At 49.7% G+C, this 15739-nt stretch overlaps 1 protein-coding gene across 1 annotated transcript in view; it reads right to left on the bottom strand.

Moving 5' to 3' along the window:
• LOC307196046 (xanthine dehydrogenase/oxidase-like) overlaps positions 1–15739 on the bottom strand; it is a gene marked incomplete at its 3' end in the record, with an annotated part of 102556 nt that overhangs the window by 8217 nt on the left and 78600 nt on the right. The window contains exons 7-14 of the mRNA XM_079940775.1: positions 13919–13976; positions 10957–11053; positions 9539–9647; positions 6198–6324; positions 5183–5244; positions 1865–1933; positions 1461–1550; positions 287–428 (exon numbers count right to left, since the gene is read on the bottom strand). Coding sequence (XP_079796901.1) covers positions 287–428; positions 1461–1550; positions 1865–1933; positions 5183–5244; positions 6198–6324; positions 9539–9647; positions 10957–10994 — 637 coding nt within the window. The 5' untranslated portion in view covers positions 10995–11053; positions 13919–13976. The remainder of the gene's footprint in view (positions 1–286; positions 429–1460; positions 1551–1864; positions 1934–5182; positions 5245–6197; positions 6325–9538; positions 9648–10956; positions 11054–13918; positions 13977–15739) is intronic.

The raw sequence follows: 15739 nt of genomic DNA, 5'->3' as shown, positions 1-15739 counted from the left end.
CTCCCTCCGCCTTTAGACTGGGAGACACTGAAGGGAAGGGGTCTGGTCCAGGTGATCTGGGTACCCCTGGCTCTCCCAGAGTACCCAGCGCAGAGCAGGCTCCCTGTCAGTGCTTACGGAGAACAGTCAGCAAGGAGTTCAGTTAGTACTCAGGACAACCCTTAGAGGAGGTGTTACTACTCCACATATGAAATGGGGAAGTGAGGGCAAAAGAGGACACACAGAGGACACACAGCCACAGGGGCTGAACTGGGCAGACTGGCCCAGGGCCACCCCACGCCCTTACCAATCTCCGTGTTCCCCACCACCAGCTTGGCCTCAGGGTACTGCGCTTTGAGGTCCAGCAGCTCGTTCAGGGCCGAGGCCTGGATCCAGGTCACACGCTCCCCTTCAAAACGCAGCTGCTTCAGCGGAATGTCTTTCAGCCTCTGGAAAATGAAGTTTTCTTACTGTGCTGCCTCTTCCTCCCCACTGCCATTCCCAGGGCCATTGCTTTAAGTTTGCAAGGGGATCAACTCTACTATGGATTTGTTTAATACTGAATTCAGACGGAAAATGCATGTCAGGGGAGAAGGGAGGGAGGACACCAAGTATCGAGGCAGGAATTACGTTGCAGCTCTTTTATAGACATTATGTCACTTAGTCTTCAGAAGATCTCAGTGAAGGAGGCACTGTTAGTCTCATCTTTTACAGGTGAAGGAGGAAGCTGAGGATCAAGGTTATGGGACCTACTGAAGGTCACTGTCTCCAGGAGGTACGGGAGGTGGATCAGAAGGGAATGCAATGGAAGGTTGGCTCTAGAGCATGAGGGGTGATGCGGGGCTGAGAGGGAAAACCCCCAAATCAAACTGATGGTTTTTCAAGGTTTCACAGAGAAAGATATGCTGGCGGTCTGCTGCAAAGCCGTTCCTTCTGGCCTGCTGAATTCCTAAAGCAGCCTTCGTGAGCTCGCCACCCCCTGAGAAATCTGCACTTGAGAGTGGCTTGATTATTATTATTATTTTGGTCATGATGTTGGAGTGAAGGAGCAGAATCATCGAGGTGAGAAAGTAGGCGTGAGAGGTGTCCTTAAGACATGGCTGCAGGCCATGGACTGTGTCCTTTGAACACAGCTCTCTTTGTTTGTTTGTTTCGTACATGAATGGACTGCTAACAGATAGAAGAATGGATTGCTTGAGGGCTTATACATGAGATTTAGCCAGGAGGTCACCAAATACTTCTGGAGCTCCTGTTACTGTACACAGTGTGCCAAAGGGATCCACTCCCTCAGAGTGACACGTGTGAGAAGGAGAGAAGTGTGGGTCCCTGTGGGAGTATGTGGCACAGGGACTTGACGTTTGGGTGTCAGAGAAAGGAAGGGAAATTCAGGCTGAAACCTACAGGACAAGGAGGACACAAAGGCCCCAGTGGGTACGAGTGGGACCCAACAGGTCTCCAGGGGCTCATGGGGCATCACCTACCAGCAACTCTGGGGGGAAGATGGGTTCCTGGGTGGGATCCAGGGGCATGAATTCCTCTGGGTTGAATAAAGATGGCGAGAGAGTGACCTGCTGGAAAAGGGGACAGATGAGTGATACACTGTCCCCTCCTTTAAAATGCCCCATAGGGCTGGCCTAGCCCTCTGTCCAAGCGAGCTCATCCACAGACCCCAGCAGGCTGGTGGAGGAGCTGGTATCTCCTGGGAAGAAGGGACAAGGGGTCTTGACAGAGGATCCAGGGCTAATGTACACATTCACCACTCTCGTGGCTGGGGCGTAACCGTTTCCTCTTCCAGCCACCACTGCCCAGAGTGTGGAGAGAGCCCACTGGCTCCTCTGATCTGAGGTTGGCCCTCAGGCTTCCAGGCTGAAAAGGATCCACTTACCTCGTGGTCTTTCTTCTGGTTCATGCAGCAGTTTGGGTTGTTCCCATTTCCTCCACAGCATCCACCATCCTAGAGAGATGACCAACATTCACACAAAGATATTTGCAAAGAGTTTTCACAGAAGCTAAAGAACCTAGATGATTACTATCAAATGAAATCTGGGTATGATGCCTATTCCAGCATCAAAAGGAACAGCAGATACCCCACCCCGTCCCACTTGCCTCTGCAGAGGAAAGGCCTCTGGTTTAACTACTTTCACTCCGTTAACGTAGATTAAATAACTTGAGAATAAACAAACAGGACCTCTCCTGGAAGCAGCAGGGATATTTAATTATGAGAAAATTTCTCCATAAAAGCTAGTCCTATTTTATCAAATCATCTCTTTGTGCCCACATTCCTCTTCAGTACTGCTTCCTGAGGAGGCCTTCGTTCCCCGACCAGGGATCGAACCTGTGTCCCCTGCAGGGGAAGCACAGAGTCTTAACCACTGGACCACTAGGGAAGTCCCTCATGCCTCTACTTCTAAACCATCAAGTTCTATGGGAATGGGCTGGGCGCCTCCCAGGCTGGAGTCTTTGGGGGGCTGCTGCCAAAGACGTTCAGGACCAGCGGTGTGCCCGGCCAGTGTGCCTGATGGCCTTCCCATGCCTTCTCAGGCACTTCTCGCCAGAAAGCTCACTCTTTATTCCTCACTGCAGGCCTGTTCTGGAGGATATGTACAGGTCTGATGACTCATCACCTATGGGGAAAGGACTTGCTCTTGGGGTGCCAATGGCAGAGCACAGAATAGAGCCCAGATTGCTACCTCCCAAAACCAATGCACTGAAGGTGGGGAAGGGTGTGTTCACCTGACTGATCTAGCCCAAGGAGGCAGGAGTCTCAGCTCAGAGCCCCAGAAGACACTACAGAATCGTGGAGTTGTGCTAAGAGGCAGAAGTGGGGGAACTCCCAGGCATAGACCTAGACACATTTCCAGGGCAGCCATTCCTGGGGGAGCAGGCTGGGAGTAGCCCTTCCTTACGTGAATCATGGAAGACATCATTCATGCCGACATTTCCCAAAGGGTGAGTCACCACCCACCAGTGTCCCCGAGGAAGTTCTCAGAGGGCCAAGGAGGCCGAAGGTGTAGCCTCTGAGAACGTGCGAGCACTGTCAGACTTGCCTCCACCCCCCTGCACGTGCTGCCCTGCGTGCAGACCCCTCTTGCATTCACTGCTTTGCCACTGGATCTCAGAGCGGCTCGGTCTATCTTACACCGCCACACCACCACCTTGCCCTTCCCCTCTGAATCTGGACAGAACGGAGAGGGCCTCTTCGCATCTCTCTTTTTGGAGGAGTGATGTGGAAAATTACCAGGCCCTGCGTACAGTGAGACAACAGCCTCCCTCACCTGGTCCTTGCGGGGAAGGATATATTTCACAAAAGTGGATTATTCAGATAATGAAAGTGTCAGCGCTTTCTTACTTAGATCTTTTTCCTTGATAATTCATTGATGTGTTTATGACATAAATTACTGTAACGTACAATCATGTGTCACTGCCCTCGAGGCCTACTGCGGCTAGATAAGGCCAGGGTTTTTCCCCAGAGAGATTTCCACTTTTCTCAGTAGGCTAAAACTGCTGGGCTTATTTTTACGGTGCCCCCATTTCCTTCCTTGCTGCTAGGTGAATGCTGTCATTTCCTGCTGTCAGCAGGCTGCCTCGCTATAGCATATGCTCTTCTCACCCTCTTCCGGTGTGTGCTATGGCCATGAAAACTAGAGAGATGAGCTTTTTAGAACTGTGTGTAAGGTAACAATTAAAAGGCTCTGAACGAAGGCCTTGGGGGCCTCCAAGGAGTAACATGCATGAGCTTCTGAGCACCTTCTGCGAGCCAGTCGTTTTGCCTGCTTGGAGGACCCAGCTCTACTCTGCCAGGCAGCTGGAGTGAAGGGGGCGCAGCTCACCTCCTCCCATGGTGTCACAACAGACTCAGGAACTGTGTAAATGATGATAAAACTCTGACCCACAGAAGGAGTATAATTGTCAGCTACACTCAAAAGCCCTTCTCTCTGGAGAAACTAGGAGAGCTGGTCAGATTGTATTTCTTTGAGAAGCCTCCTATGAAATAAGTACATGCACAAGATGAACAATCCCTGGTTCTCAGGGAAGCCTAAGCAATACATGAAGATCAAATATGGGTAATGGAAAAAATGTACCAGCATCATAATTTATGTTGCCATTTACTGAAAATGTCAGGTGTGCCAGGCATTGTCCTAAGAGCTTTACAAGAAGTCCTTTCCACAAGCACTGTAAGGTAGGTATTATTACAATCCCCATTTTAGAAACAAGGAAATTTGCCCAATATCATGCATCAGTTAAGTGATGGAATGGGATTTGAACCCAGGTCTGCAGATTCTGAATCTAAGCTTTCAATCATTTTCATTTAAATCCGTACCTCCTGGTTCCTCATCATCAACAGCATTCACCAGGATGTGGCATTTTCCATCCTTAGAGGCTCCACCTCCATCTCCACCCTTTTGGACTATTTGGACACAATACTCCTTTTTGTACTGTACCAACTCTAACAGTCAGTGAAAGGCACGGGAGTCTGTGACTCTCCCCTTAACCCAGAATCAAATTGAGACGAGACTGTTTGATTGGAGTCAGGATCAACTTGACCCAGCTGGGAAATCAGGTAAAATCTGGGGAGATTAAGCCAAGAAAGGAGAAGCCAGCCCCCCGTCCTCCTTGCCAGATGACAGGTGTGTGTCTGCATTTATGTAACCAATGCCCATGCACCCCAGCTGTGGTTTCTCACGCAGAGGAATATGAACACTGCAGGGGTTCACACACTGTCTGAAGCTCTAATTAGCAGTTTCATAAGCCCAGCAGAGTGCCAGCTGCAGAAAGCAGCGGGGACAGGAAAGGAGGAGGGACTCGAGTGCTAAGTCAGGCTGGGTTGTTATTAAATGCCACGTTCAGCACCTGTGCCAGGGGTTGAGCATGCCGGTCACCAAGGAAGGATGCCAAGCCCGAATGCCCTGGAGGAAATTAGCTCTTAGGCAGCATGTCCCTTCCAGTAACCAGTTCTCCAGGCCTTCCCTGGAAGAAAAGTCTCCGTGCTATTGATGAGAACCACCACCTCCCTCCAACCCCCAGAATAAGAACGGCACAGCCCAACGCCCTTGCCAGGTACCTGCAGCAGAAGGACCCGCCAGCTGGCCACATGATCATTTTTCTCTGTAACCCAGAGGCCCATGGCATCCCTCCCAGCTGTGATTCCTGAGTATTGCTGCTTCAGGAGCAGGGCCACTGCTGTCCCAGGGCCCCAACTTACCTTGGCGAAAGTCCGGAAGCCCTGGAGGATGGGTCTGTAGCCTGTACAACGGCACAGGTTTCCTGTGGGCCAAGGAAAAAGCTGCAGTGTCAGCGCAGGCCCCGGAGCAGCTAAGGGGTTTGTGGCTTTGCTCCCAGCTCAGTTAAATGCTCTCTTTACATATTCTATTTTCTTTGCTTGGAATGACCCTCCTCCTGCTTGTACCCCTGACTTCAAAACATCTACCACTTCTTCCAGGAAGCCTTGCTAGAATGCCTAGACTGAATCAGGTGCTCCTCCTAAGTCCTCCCATGGTGCCTAGTCATAGCTTTATCAGTGAGCTTATCAAACTACATTATAAGCTCTCTTCCCCTTCAGAGTACAACCTCCTTGAGAGGAGGGACTGTGTCTTTCATCCCTGTGTCCCCTGTACCCTGTATTGTGCCTGACATATGATAGGACTTCATATAACTGACTGAATAAATGATGCATTAAAATGGATTGAATGAGTGGGGAGCGTTCTCTACTCAATTCAGAGGAACAGATACCAGGCCCAACCATCTGGGCCCATTCACACAAGGCAAAGTGGGAAGCCAGTCCCTGCTCAAGGCTCAGAGTCATGGCGTCCTTCCTCATAGGTGGCCCTTGCCCTGCAGAACCCTGCTCTGAGGAAGCAGCAAGGGAAGACGCCATGTCATTAGCTTCTGTGCGGTTTCCCAGACGATCTCCTCCCACTCCGGCCACTCATGGCTACCCCACCCTAGCACGGGGTGAGAGCAGAAGACACCTCAGGAAGATGAACACTAAGGCAGGAGACCCCAGAAGGTCTCCAAACCACCCAAGTGTTCTTCCAATTAAGAAAGCACCACCCTTCCAGTCAATCGTAACCAACAGGGTGGGATGGCCTGAGCCTTTCCCTCAAAAGGCGGTGCCTGGAACTCCTACTCCACGCCTGGCATCCACTCTGGCCCTGCCCTGCCCTCCTCAGAGCCCCGCTTGCCACTCCACCTCCCAGGCCCTGCCTCAAGGCCCATACCCTGGAAGGCATCCTCGATCTCCTCAACAGTGGGCTCGGGCTGGTTCCGAAGCAGCGTGTACATGCTCATGACGATGCCGGGGGTGCAGAACCCACACTGGGAGCCGTGGCTTTTGGCGATTCTCTCCTAAAAGGGGCAGATGACGTAGACACCTGTGTTGCAGAACCCCTCCCAGGCTCCCTCGCGACTCAGCTGGAGCCAGCCCATGTCGACAGGCAGCGTAGGGTAGCAGGCCGCGTGAAGTCAAATCGTAGTGCTGCCACTTCCCAGCTGTGACCTTGGCCAGTTACCAAGCCTCACTAAGCCTTGTCTATATGTTTAGGACCATCCTAGCACTTAGAGGATTCAGTGAGATCATTCACGTAAAACTCTTAACATCATCCCTGGCATAGAGGAAGGAGTCAACCCATGGGAGTTATTAATAGGACAGCCCCCTCAAAGAACAACGACTGTTAAAGCCAGAGGGGCTTCTCACCCTTCATTCCCTTCAATAGAGAGAGGAGGAAGCCGGCTCAGAGATTTAAGACACGTATGCAAGATCACACATGGTGAATGCTAGCGCTGTGTCAGGTTCTTCTAACTACACTACCCCACAATCCAAAATCAACCAAATGAATTCATTTTATTCCAAATTAGAATGCTGCTGTATTCTTATGTGAAGGCAATCCTTGAAGTCCAACGGGTGGGGACTTAAGAATTGGGAAATGTGTGATATAGAATTCACTAAAAGCATTGAATGTCACAGAATTTTCATTCAAACCTGCAAGATTTTTATTACAAGGAGATTCTCCTCATCTACACTAGTTTTTAATCTCTGGGAATCTCTCTTGGAACTTACATTAAGTAAAATTGCTAGAATGTTGTATCCCCAGTGCCTAGCATGGCTAGTCATTCATTTGACAGATATTTACTGAGAAACTATTATGTGCCAGGAGTGGTAAAGGCACTGGGGACAGAGAGTGAAGAAGAGAGATGAGGTTCCTGGTCTCATGAAGCTCATATCCTAGTAGGGGAAATACTGACAAAAACAAAGAAGAAAATTTGAGGTGGAGGTCAGTGCTCTGTAGAGAATTAGTACAAGAGGACATGACCCAGACTGACTAGTGGCTATTTGGAGTGGTTAGAAAAGCCACTCTGAAAAAGTGACCTTCCAGTTGAACTTAATGACGTAATTTGGAGCAGGGAAGGGTGTATCCCAGGCAGAGGGAACAGCGAGTGCAAAGGCTCTGAGCACAGGCAGTGCGAAAGTCTGATGCGCTAGAGCTGCTGAAAGGCCAGGGTGGATGGAATCCTGGGACAAGGGATGTCAGCTCGGGGAACAGGCAGCAGCCAGTCCATGCAGCTCTTCATAAACCAGGGTTAGGGATCCGGATGGTTATTCTGGGTGTGATGATGAGAGGGCTTTAAGGGGAATTTCAGCAGGGCTTGGTATGATCGAATTCGTGTTTTTAAAGAATCACTCTAGCTGCTGGGCAGGGAATAGCTGTAGGGGCAAGAGAAGAAACAGGGGAACAGGACACTAAAGTGGCCTAGGCAAGAGGGGATAGTGACTTGAACCAAACATTAATGGGGGAAACAGAGGAAAAAAATGAAGATTTCATTGTAAAGTTTGGAGGTAGAGTAGTTACTACTTCTGGATGGATTGGGTGTGGTGTATCAGAGAAAGATTCATAGGTGACTCCTAGATTTTTATCTTGAGCAATTGGGTGGATGCTTTTGCCACTGACTCAGACGGAGGAAGACCAGGGAAGAAAGAAGTTGGGGGGAAAATAGGGTTTTGTTAAGTTTGAGATTAGACATCCATCTAGCGATTGGAAAGGCAGCTGGAAAGAGGAGTCTGGTCTCTGAGGAGAGGTCGAAACTGAAGATACAAAGATGATGCATTCACATGTAGATGGCATTAAACTCACCTCAGGAGAGTGTGAAGGCGGAGAAGAGATGGGGCCCAGGCCAGAGCCCAGGGTGCGGCAGCAATTAGGCACTGAGCCGAGGAAGAGCTGTACATGGTGCAAGCATGGAGGTAGGAGGAAAATGAGGGAAGTGTGGTGTCGTAGAAGCCAAGAGAAAAACATAAATGGACAAGAGGAAGTGGAATCTACAGCTTATCTGGAGCCAGAAGAAGTACAGCAGGAATAAGGATCTATTCCATTGGAAAGAGAGGGTTTTCGCCTCATTGTACGGATACGATCCCTGTGTTTAAATGGTTCATTCTTTCTTTCATCTATGTTTCAAAGAAAAGTACAAGCCCTCATTAATCTTCCCACATCCGCTCCAGGCTGGACAAGTTTAGTAATCTGCCCTTTTCCTGCCTAGGAAGCAAAGACATGGCAGTGAAGCAATACCACCCCACCGCGCTCTGACCCCACATGACTGGCCCAAGATGCTCCCTCCAGGGAGTATAATTAGTTTGCTAATTATACGTAGTTTGCTAATATGTAATTAGTTTGTATAGTATAATTATAATATATAATAGTATAATTAGTTTGCTAATTATATAACCGGCGATCCTGACTCCAGACTCACATAAGGGGCACAAGGGTGGCAGGATCTGAATGACACGGTCAAGGGAAGATTAAGAAAAGGGCCTGGCTCAGGCACCTTCCATGATGCAATCTCCTAAGGACCTCCTGCCTCAGTTTCCCTAAACGTAAGCACCAGGAACAGTGGCTTTTCCTTCCCACTGTGCTCTGCTCCCACATGGGCTCCATTCCACCTTGTCTACGAGCATCCTTTCTCTCTCCACAAACCCCTCAGACTACTGCCCACTCCTCCCCAAAGTGTTCCCAATTTCGCTTCATCCTCAGGTGCCTGGTACCATCAGGGAGAAAGCACTGGTCAGACACCCATGTGTCTCTGTTCTCTGACTCAGCCCTTGCTAACCTCCCTTTTAATGAGCCCATGTCTATAGGATCCATGGGTGAAAGGTGAGAGGTGCAATGAAATTACCACTGGAGGGAGCAGGGAGTAGGTGGGCTTTTTATCAAGGGGCGCAGAGCATTTGGAATCTTCAGTCTGAGACGGCAAGGGGGCTTCCTAAGCACGCTCGGGCACAAGGTGAGGAAGTCCCCCTGCCCCTCCTCCTCCAGCTCTGACACAGCTGGACTTACAGCCGCCAGATCCAGTTGACCTCTTCCCATGGGGCATGCAATGTCACCATCCACCCAGACACAGGAGGGAGCTCCAGGCTCGGGTGCCTCCACTTCCTGCCTCACAGCCACCCCCTCACCTCCACGAGGATCTGGGGAGGTGGCTGGGCCAGAATGCCGCCTTTGCCCGGGAAGTGACACTCAGCCCAACGACCCAGAGCAAGTCTGCAGCCTTGGTCAGAGCCTCTGGTTACCTGCACAGGATGCAGCCTCGTCTTGGTACTTCCGATTCCTTCCACAGTTGTCACGGCAACATGGTGCAAGGAGCAAATGGGGGCCAGGCAGGCATTGGCAGAAAAGTGACTGGAACCCAAATTAAGGTCATTCCATCGACCACTCAGGTCATCAGAGCAGACCTGGGTGCAGGGTCTGGGAGATCTGTGATGCCTGTGTCACTTCTCTTCACTCTATAGTATGTTCTTGTCTTTTCTACAGGTGTCCTCACCTCTCTACCCAAGACTCTGCGCCCGAGCCCCTCCAGCGTCCTGTGGAGTCACACATCGGTGCGCCCTAGGCCTCTGAGCTGGAGCACGGGAGCCAGGGTCACTTTCAGCTGCCTCTTAGCCTGACACTGGAGGCTGAGTCAAGAGGAAGCTTCTGGCAGTTTCCAGGCCCAAAGTGTGCTCCTCTCTCTGCAGGGCCCGTCCTTAGCCACTTCAATTTCAGAACCTCCTGTCACTTTTGCTTCTCTGCTTTCACTCACCTCCATTTCTCCCATTCCTCTGTGGGGAGAGGGAGGGGAAACCCCCAGGTGGCATGGGACACCAACCCCTTAGAAATAGCTTCCCCACATCTATCCCTTTATTCATTGCTCATTCACTCATACAGACAACATCAGTTACTGAAGGCCAACCAAGTGCCAGGCACCCTGCCGAGGGCTGAGGAAATAAAGGTGAATAAGATGGAATCTCTGTCCTCTAATAGCTTGCCTTCAACTCAGGAAAACAGAAGCCAGTGTGAAGATGAAATTGAAATATTTTACGGTAAGTGTTTCAGGAGGGCTAGGCACAGGGCACCATGGCACCAGCAGAGACAAGGGGCACCTAACCCAGTCTTGGGAGGTCAAGGAAGGCTTCCTAGAGGAGGTGATATTTTGCCCAGTCCTAAAGTGCTAGTAAGAGATAGCCAGGTAGAGAAGTCCTTGAGAAAAGGACATTCAAGACGGGAAACAGCTTCTGCAAAGACCAAGAAATGAATGGGCATGGAGCATTGGTAGTTCACAATTGTTTCTGCATGAACAGAGTGCTGGACCCGTGAAGAGAAAGAAAACTGGAGAGGAAAGATGGGGAAAATTAAAGGACCTCACATGTTGAACAAAAAGATTGGACTTTAATTTGGGGGCAATGGAGGCCTACTGAAGGATTTCATGGGATGTGATATAAGTCTGAATTTTGAAAAGATGATTTTTTTCAGCAGTTCAGAATCTTGTCCATATATATTTATAAGCCAGGAAGATACTTCCTAAGACATCATTCTATAATGTCCCTCTTCATGACCAAGGTCTGCTTAGAAACACAGGGGCTTACGTGTACATGCGCACACGCACACTCACTCAAAAGCTGACCCCTGCATCACGGTCCTCAAAGGCCATCAGCCAGCAGGCAAAGGATACATGATCTTGTCCTGGAGACGATCATACTTGGAAAGCATCACCGTGCAGGCCCCACAGCCGCCTTCTCCGCAGCCCAGCTTTGTCCCTCTCAGCCCCACTGGATGGTCAAGGGTTAAAGAATATGAACTCAGAGAAAAAAAAGTCTTTGTTGGGCTGCTGGGAAATGCCTGGACTGAGCTTCGAGTGAAGAGCCATTCATCCACACGCAGGCTCGGGCCCCTCAACCCGGGAGGCAGCAGACCCACATGGCCTCCCACTCAGACGGGATCAGGGAATGAGGCCAATTCCATTGTACAGAAAAGGAAAGGCACCAGCACCCATGTGTCAACCCCTGGGACTGGAGTTCCACTGCTCTCTAATCCTGGAGATTTTCTTGGGATCAAGGTCTTCTAGGTGTGGTCTTAACAGTCCCCCAACCCTGTGGTCTCACTGGGCAGGTAAATCAGGCACCTCAAAGACTGAGTATGTGGGCCAGCCCTCACATCACCCCAGCTGGTCATGCAAGGAAGCCATTCAAGCCAGCATGGGACTTGCTGAGTTCAGCTTCCCTCATCCCCCTGCCAAACCTTCTGGATTGATGAAGTCCAGGGGCTGGACCAGGGGCTTCTGAATATCCATCCCATAGGATATGTGAATGGAAATTAAAATGAAGATATTTTTGAGGTCAGAAACCAATATTGGAGCCACCTCTTATATATTGGGGGAGACAAAATCTCCGATACTTTGCGCTTGCAAAGTGCCTAACTAATAGGCTATTCTGGAGAACAGCAGTTATGGTGGCCTCTTTCCCGGGGACACAGGCTCCATCGCTGCTTTTCCCTCAGGCCCACAGGCCTCCAGGCCATCTATCTTCCTACTGAAGATGGAAGGACCTGAGGCTATTATCCCTGGTCACTTCCCTAATTTCAAGATAAAATTAATAACTAACAATGATAAAGCATCTTCTACTTGGAAAGCAGCTATACCCATGGACCCGTTTGATCTTCATAATAATGTGGTTAGCAGGTAGGGCAGGAATTGGTGAAAGAAAGAAAGAGAGAAGGAGAGAGAGAGGAGGGAGGGAGGGAGGAAGGAAGACAGAGAGAGAGAAAGAGAGAGAGAGAGAGAGGGAAAGAGAGAAAGAAAGAAGGAAAGGAATGAAGGAACGAAGGGAGGAAGACTGAGACCCAAGATGTAATGTGCGCCCTGCAAGGTGACAGCCACTTGTGTCACCTTGAGTGTTAGGGAACACGGCCATCTGACTCCTCCCCCACCATGCCGCTGCTTCTTTTAAAGCGCAGCTGGGGAGGGATCTCTAGATCTCGAGTTATTCTCTTCACTAGTCTGGACGTATGAGATCAGCAGTTTAGACCACGCTAGGGGCACGTGAGGACGAATGGAAGCAGCCCAAAGTAGTCTAGAGGTCTTCTGCTAGCCTGGGCATCCTTCTGGAAGCCAGGGTAGAAGTCAAGGCTAGTGTCTTCTCTCTTGCCTGGAACTCCCACAGATCAACTCTCAACACAGGCAGCAGGAAGCCACCAGGACTTCATATTTACATGCCAACTTTCAGGTTTGGAGTTCATTTGAGATTTGGCCTTTAAACCAGCCAACTGCTATGATCAGGAATTTCTGAGGCTGTCAGGTCTTCAAAACTGTACTAGAAATCTAAAATTGATGTCAACAATCTCTAAGAGTGAGCCTCTCTTTCCAGACCACCCAGGTAGATGGGCTGGAAATGGAGTCCCATGCAGTCCCCTGATGCCACTGAGTGACTCCAGGTCTACAAAAAACGCCATCAGGTCCATGTGCTGTGAACCTCCAGACCTGCCCCCACCAGGTCAAAAATCCAGGACAAAGTACACTAGAGCCAGCCACTATCTGATAGGAGGTGAAAGAACCAGAGGCAAGGCCATGGACTCCAGGCTGGCTTCTGAGGGTGCTGAAACGATCCTTTGTTGTTCCAAAGTATGTCACTGCAAGGAGCCACCAGACATTCCTGCCTCTGGGAGCCACAAGGGTTTATAGACAGAGGTCAGGATGAGTATCATTCTACAACAGACCCCTAGAGAGTTTCCAGTGTGGGTGGGAAGTTCAGAGCATGGCTCCCGGCTTCAGTCCAGGTCTGCCAGCATTTGCCCAGAACACACGAGGGGGAGGTGTATCCCTTAACACATCCAGCCTCGCTTCCTCCTCTGTTAAAGGGATCGCTGTGAATCAGTGAGATAGCCTACATAAATCACCTTGAACTCCACCCATAGGTAGTCAGTGCCCATTAATGTTAGCTCCTATTCTAGCTTTACTGCTGGTATTGTTCCAGGGCCTCAGAATACTTTCCTACTAGGAAAGGACAAAAGGGATGGGGGATCTTACAGAAGCACTCCCCACTCTGGGAGCAGAGCAGTACCCCAACCCTGCTCAGGAGTCCCCCACCCCATGCTTCCCAGTGCCTGCCATTCCCACAGTGGATGGTGCCTCTACATGATTCCTACCTCAGGCAGCATTTTCCCCAAAAAATACCCCTTCCCCTGACTTTCTCTCCACCTTCGCAGAGCTAGAAACCCTGCCCGGGAAGCCCATTTACGTATTAACAAAGGTCTGCTGAGGCAGGCTCTGCTCCTCCTGGGGGTGGGGGGAGGGGAATGGCCACGAAGCTTGCCAGAGCTAAGGAGGGTATTTTGGAGCTGCTTGTTTTACAGGCCCAGGGTAGAACCTTAAATGCAGGAGACTTGAAGAACATCAAGAACCATATTCTTACTCGGCAGCTGAGAATTTCAGACCCACCAGCCTCAAATGACTTCCCAAGGTCACACAGCTGGCAAGTGGCAGAGTTGCAACTAAGACACAGGGGTCCAGAGCCCTAACCCAGTGCTCTTTCCTCTGCACTTCACGGCCTCCAGACCAGTCACTAGCAAATGGGGTAAGGCCCAGAGAACGAGTCCCCAAGTGCCCCCTCTCCCTCGCCCCTGCTCCAAAGTCAGGATACATTTTCTTCTCAGGTAGGGCAAAAGGGTTGTTTCTGGATCTGCATTTTTCTCCACCACCTATAAAAGCAAACACCAAAGAAAACTATATCAGAGGTATACTTAGTCATCGTCTCACCCAAGAATTTGTAGAGTTAATGGAGATGTGCTACATATATCATGAAAACGAAGGTGTTTTTCTTAATTCTATAAGATGAGCATATCAGCTGCAAGCCAAATCGTGTACCTGCGGACATGCTGCAATTGTAAAATTCTGCATTAGTGCTCAGCTCTGGACCCACCACAGAGCACTTAGGTACGGCGCCGGCCGTGCTGGGCTGACCAAGGCAAAGTTCCCTTCAAATTGAACAAGTCATTTCATTTCCAGCTGCTGGAGCACATTTGTGAACGCCAGGGACAGCTGGGAGCGGTGGCATGCAGACCTCTGGCTTTGCGTCCTGGAGGGTGGACACTCAGGCGGTGGATGGCCAGTCTGCTGGCCTGTGCTCATAACAGAGTGTGGTGTGCGTTGGGTCATCACAGTCAACAGCACTAACACAGGTTAGAAATGGAGGAGAAATCTCAAACCAAAGGCCCACAAACAGAATGTTCAATAAGGCAGAAAGTTTGTCCATGAGGTGTGGTGCTAGTTTCAGATGCAAATCATCAAAGGAAATCTATGAAAACCTGTTTCACTTCTCCTCATGCATCATCACGCCTAACAGGGTCGGGTGATTGGGATGCTTAAGGGGAGAGAATGTGTGATAAGAGTTTCTTTAGAGAGACCTGCACTATGATTCTCACATCTTCCTAAAGTAGGAGGAGGAGGAATCTGCCTCACACCTCCAACCTCACAAGGGGCTTCTACAGCCCTCCATGTAAAGCTCACATGCTGCAGGGCATATGGTGGTCTGGCTTAGCTAAAAGATAGAAAAGGTCTTACCAGACAAGCTGAGGAAGAATTGTAGTGTAAGGACTGATGTGCACTTCCAGAGTTTGGAAGAGCAAAGGATGTGAAATTGTTGTGCCACAGGAGGTGATGGGACCTCCATCAGAGTCTGTGTGGAGTGGACCTCCCAAAACTGGAGGCTGAGGGAGAACAGCCGGACTGAGAAAACAGCCCCCTACCCCATGTCATGAGACTTGCAGTTGAAGGTTCCCAGCAGCGGGAAGCCATCCTACACCAGCACCTAATAAATAAGAACTTTCTCACTACCCTCTCCTCTCTGTCCTGAAATGAAACTGTGTTTGGCAACTTATAATTGCCCATAGGATTTTTTGTTCACTAAGAGTAATCCAGAAGGTCATGAAACTACCAAAATTTACCCTTGAATAAAGTTGAAAGGAAAGTGGAAGATAAAATTAATTTTCTTTTATGATTAACACTCCACAGGTACAGCTTGTTCAAATTTTCCTGGTTATAAATTTCACACAAGGAGTTGTTTCTTTTCTCTTGGAAATTAAATCATAAATGCACAAAATAAAAGTCTTTATTACCTTTCTCAAAGATGGCAATAAGGTCCTCTTAGCTTACCAAGAGGCTCCTGCCTCCGCTTCCTCCTGCCCTGCTGCTCTCCTTTTATCACATCCCATCAGTTCTCTGCTCAGTGCCTTCAGTGACCTCCCACATATTCAAGGTAGCATCCAAGTTCCTTAGGCTGTCTTTCAAGACCCTTTTCAATGTGTCCCCAGTCTTCATTTTCAGCCTGTTCCCCTCCTGCTTCCCTACCAAGCTGGTCTTCATACTCCAGTGAAAATACAACTTAAACCTTCTAACTCCTGTGCCTTTGGCCATTCCATTCCTCTTTCACCTGCATCTTGACTTATTAGAAGACCCCAAACAC

Source organism: Stenella coeruleoalba (genome assembly GCF_951394435.1).
Source record: "Stenella coeruleoalba genome assembly, chromosome: 13".
NCBI classification, from domain to species: Eukaryota; Metazoa; Chordata; class Mammalia; order Artiodactyla; family Delphinidae; genus Stenella; species Stenella coeruleoalba.
Note: the sequence above shows the minus strand (reverse complement) of the source record. Positions and strands in the feature narration are given on the sequence as shown.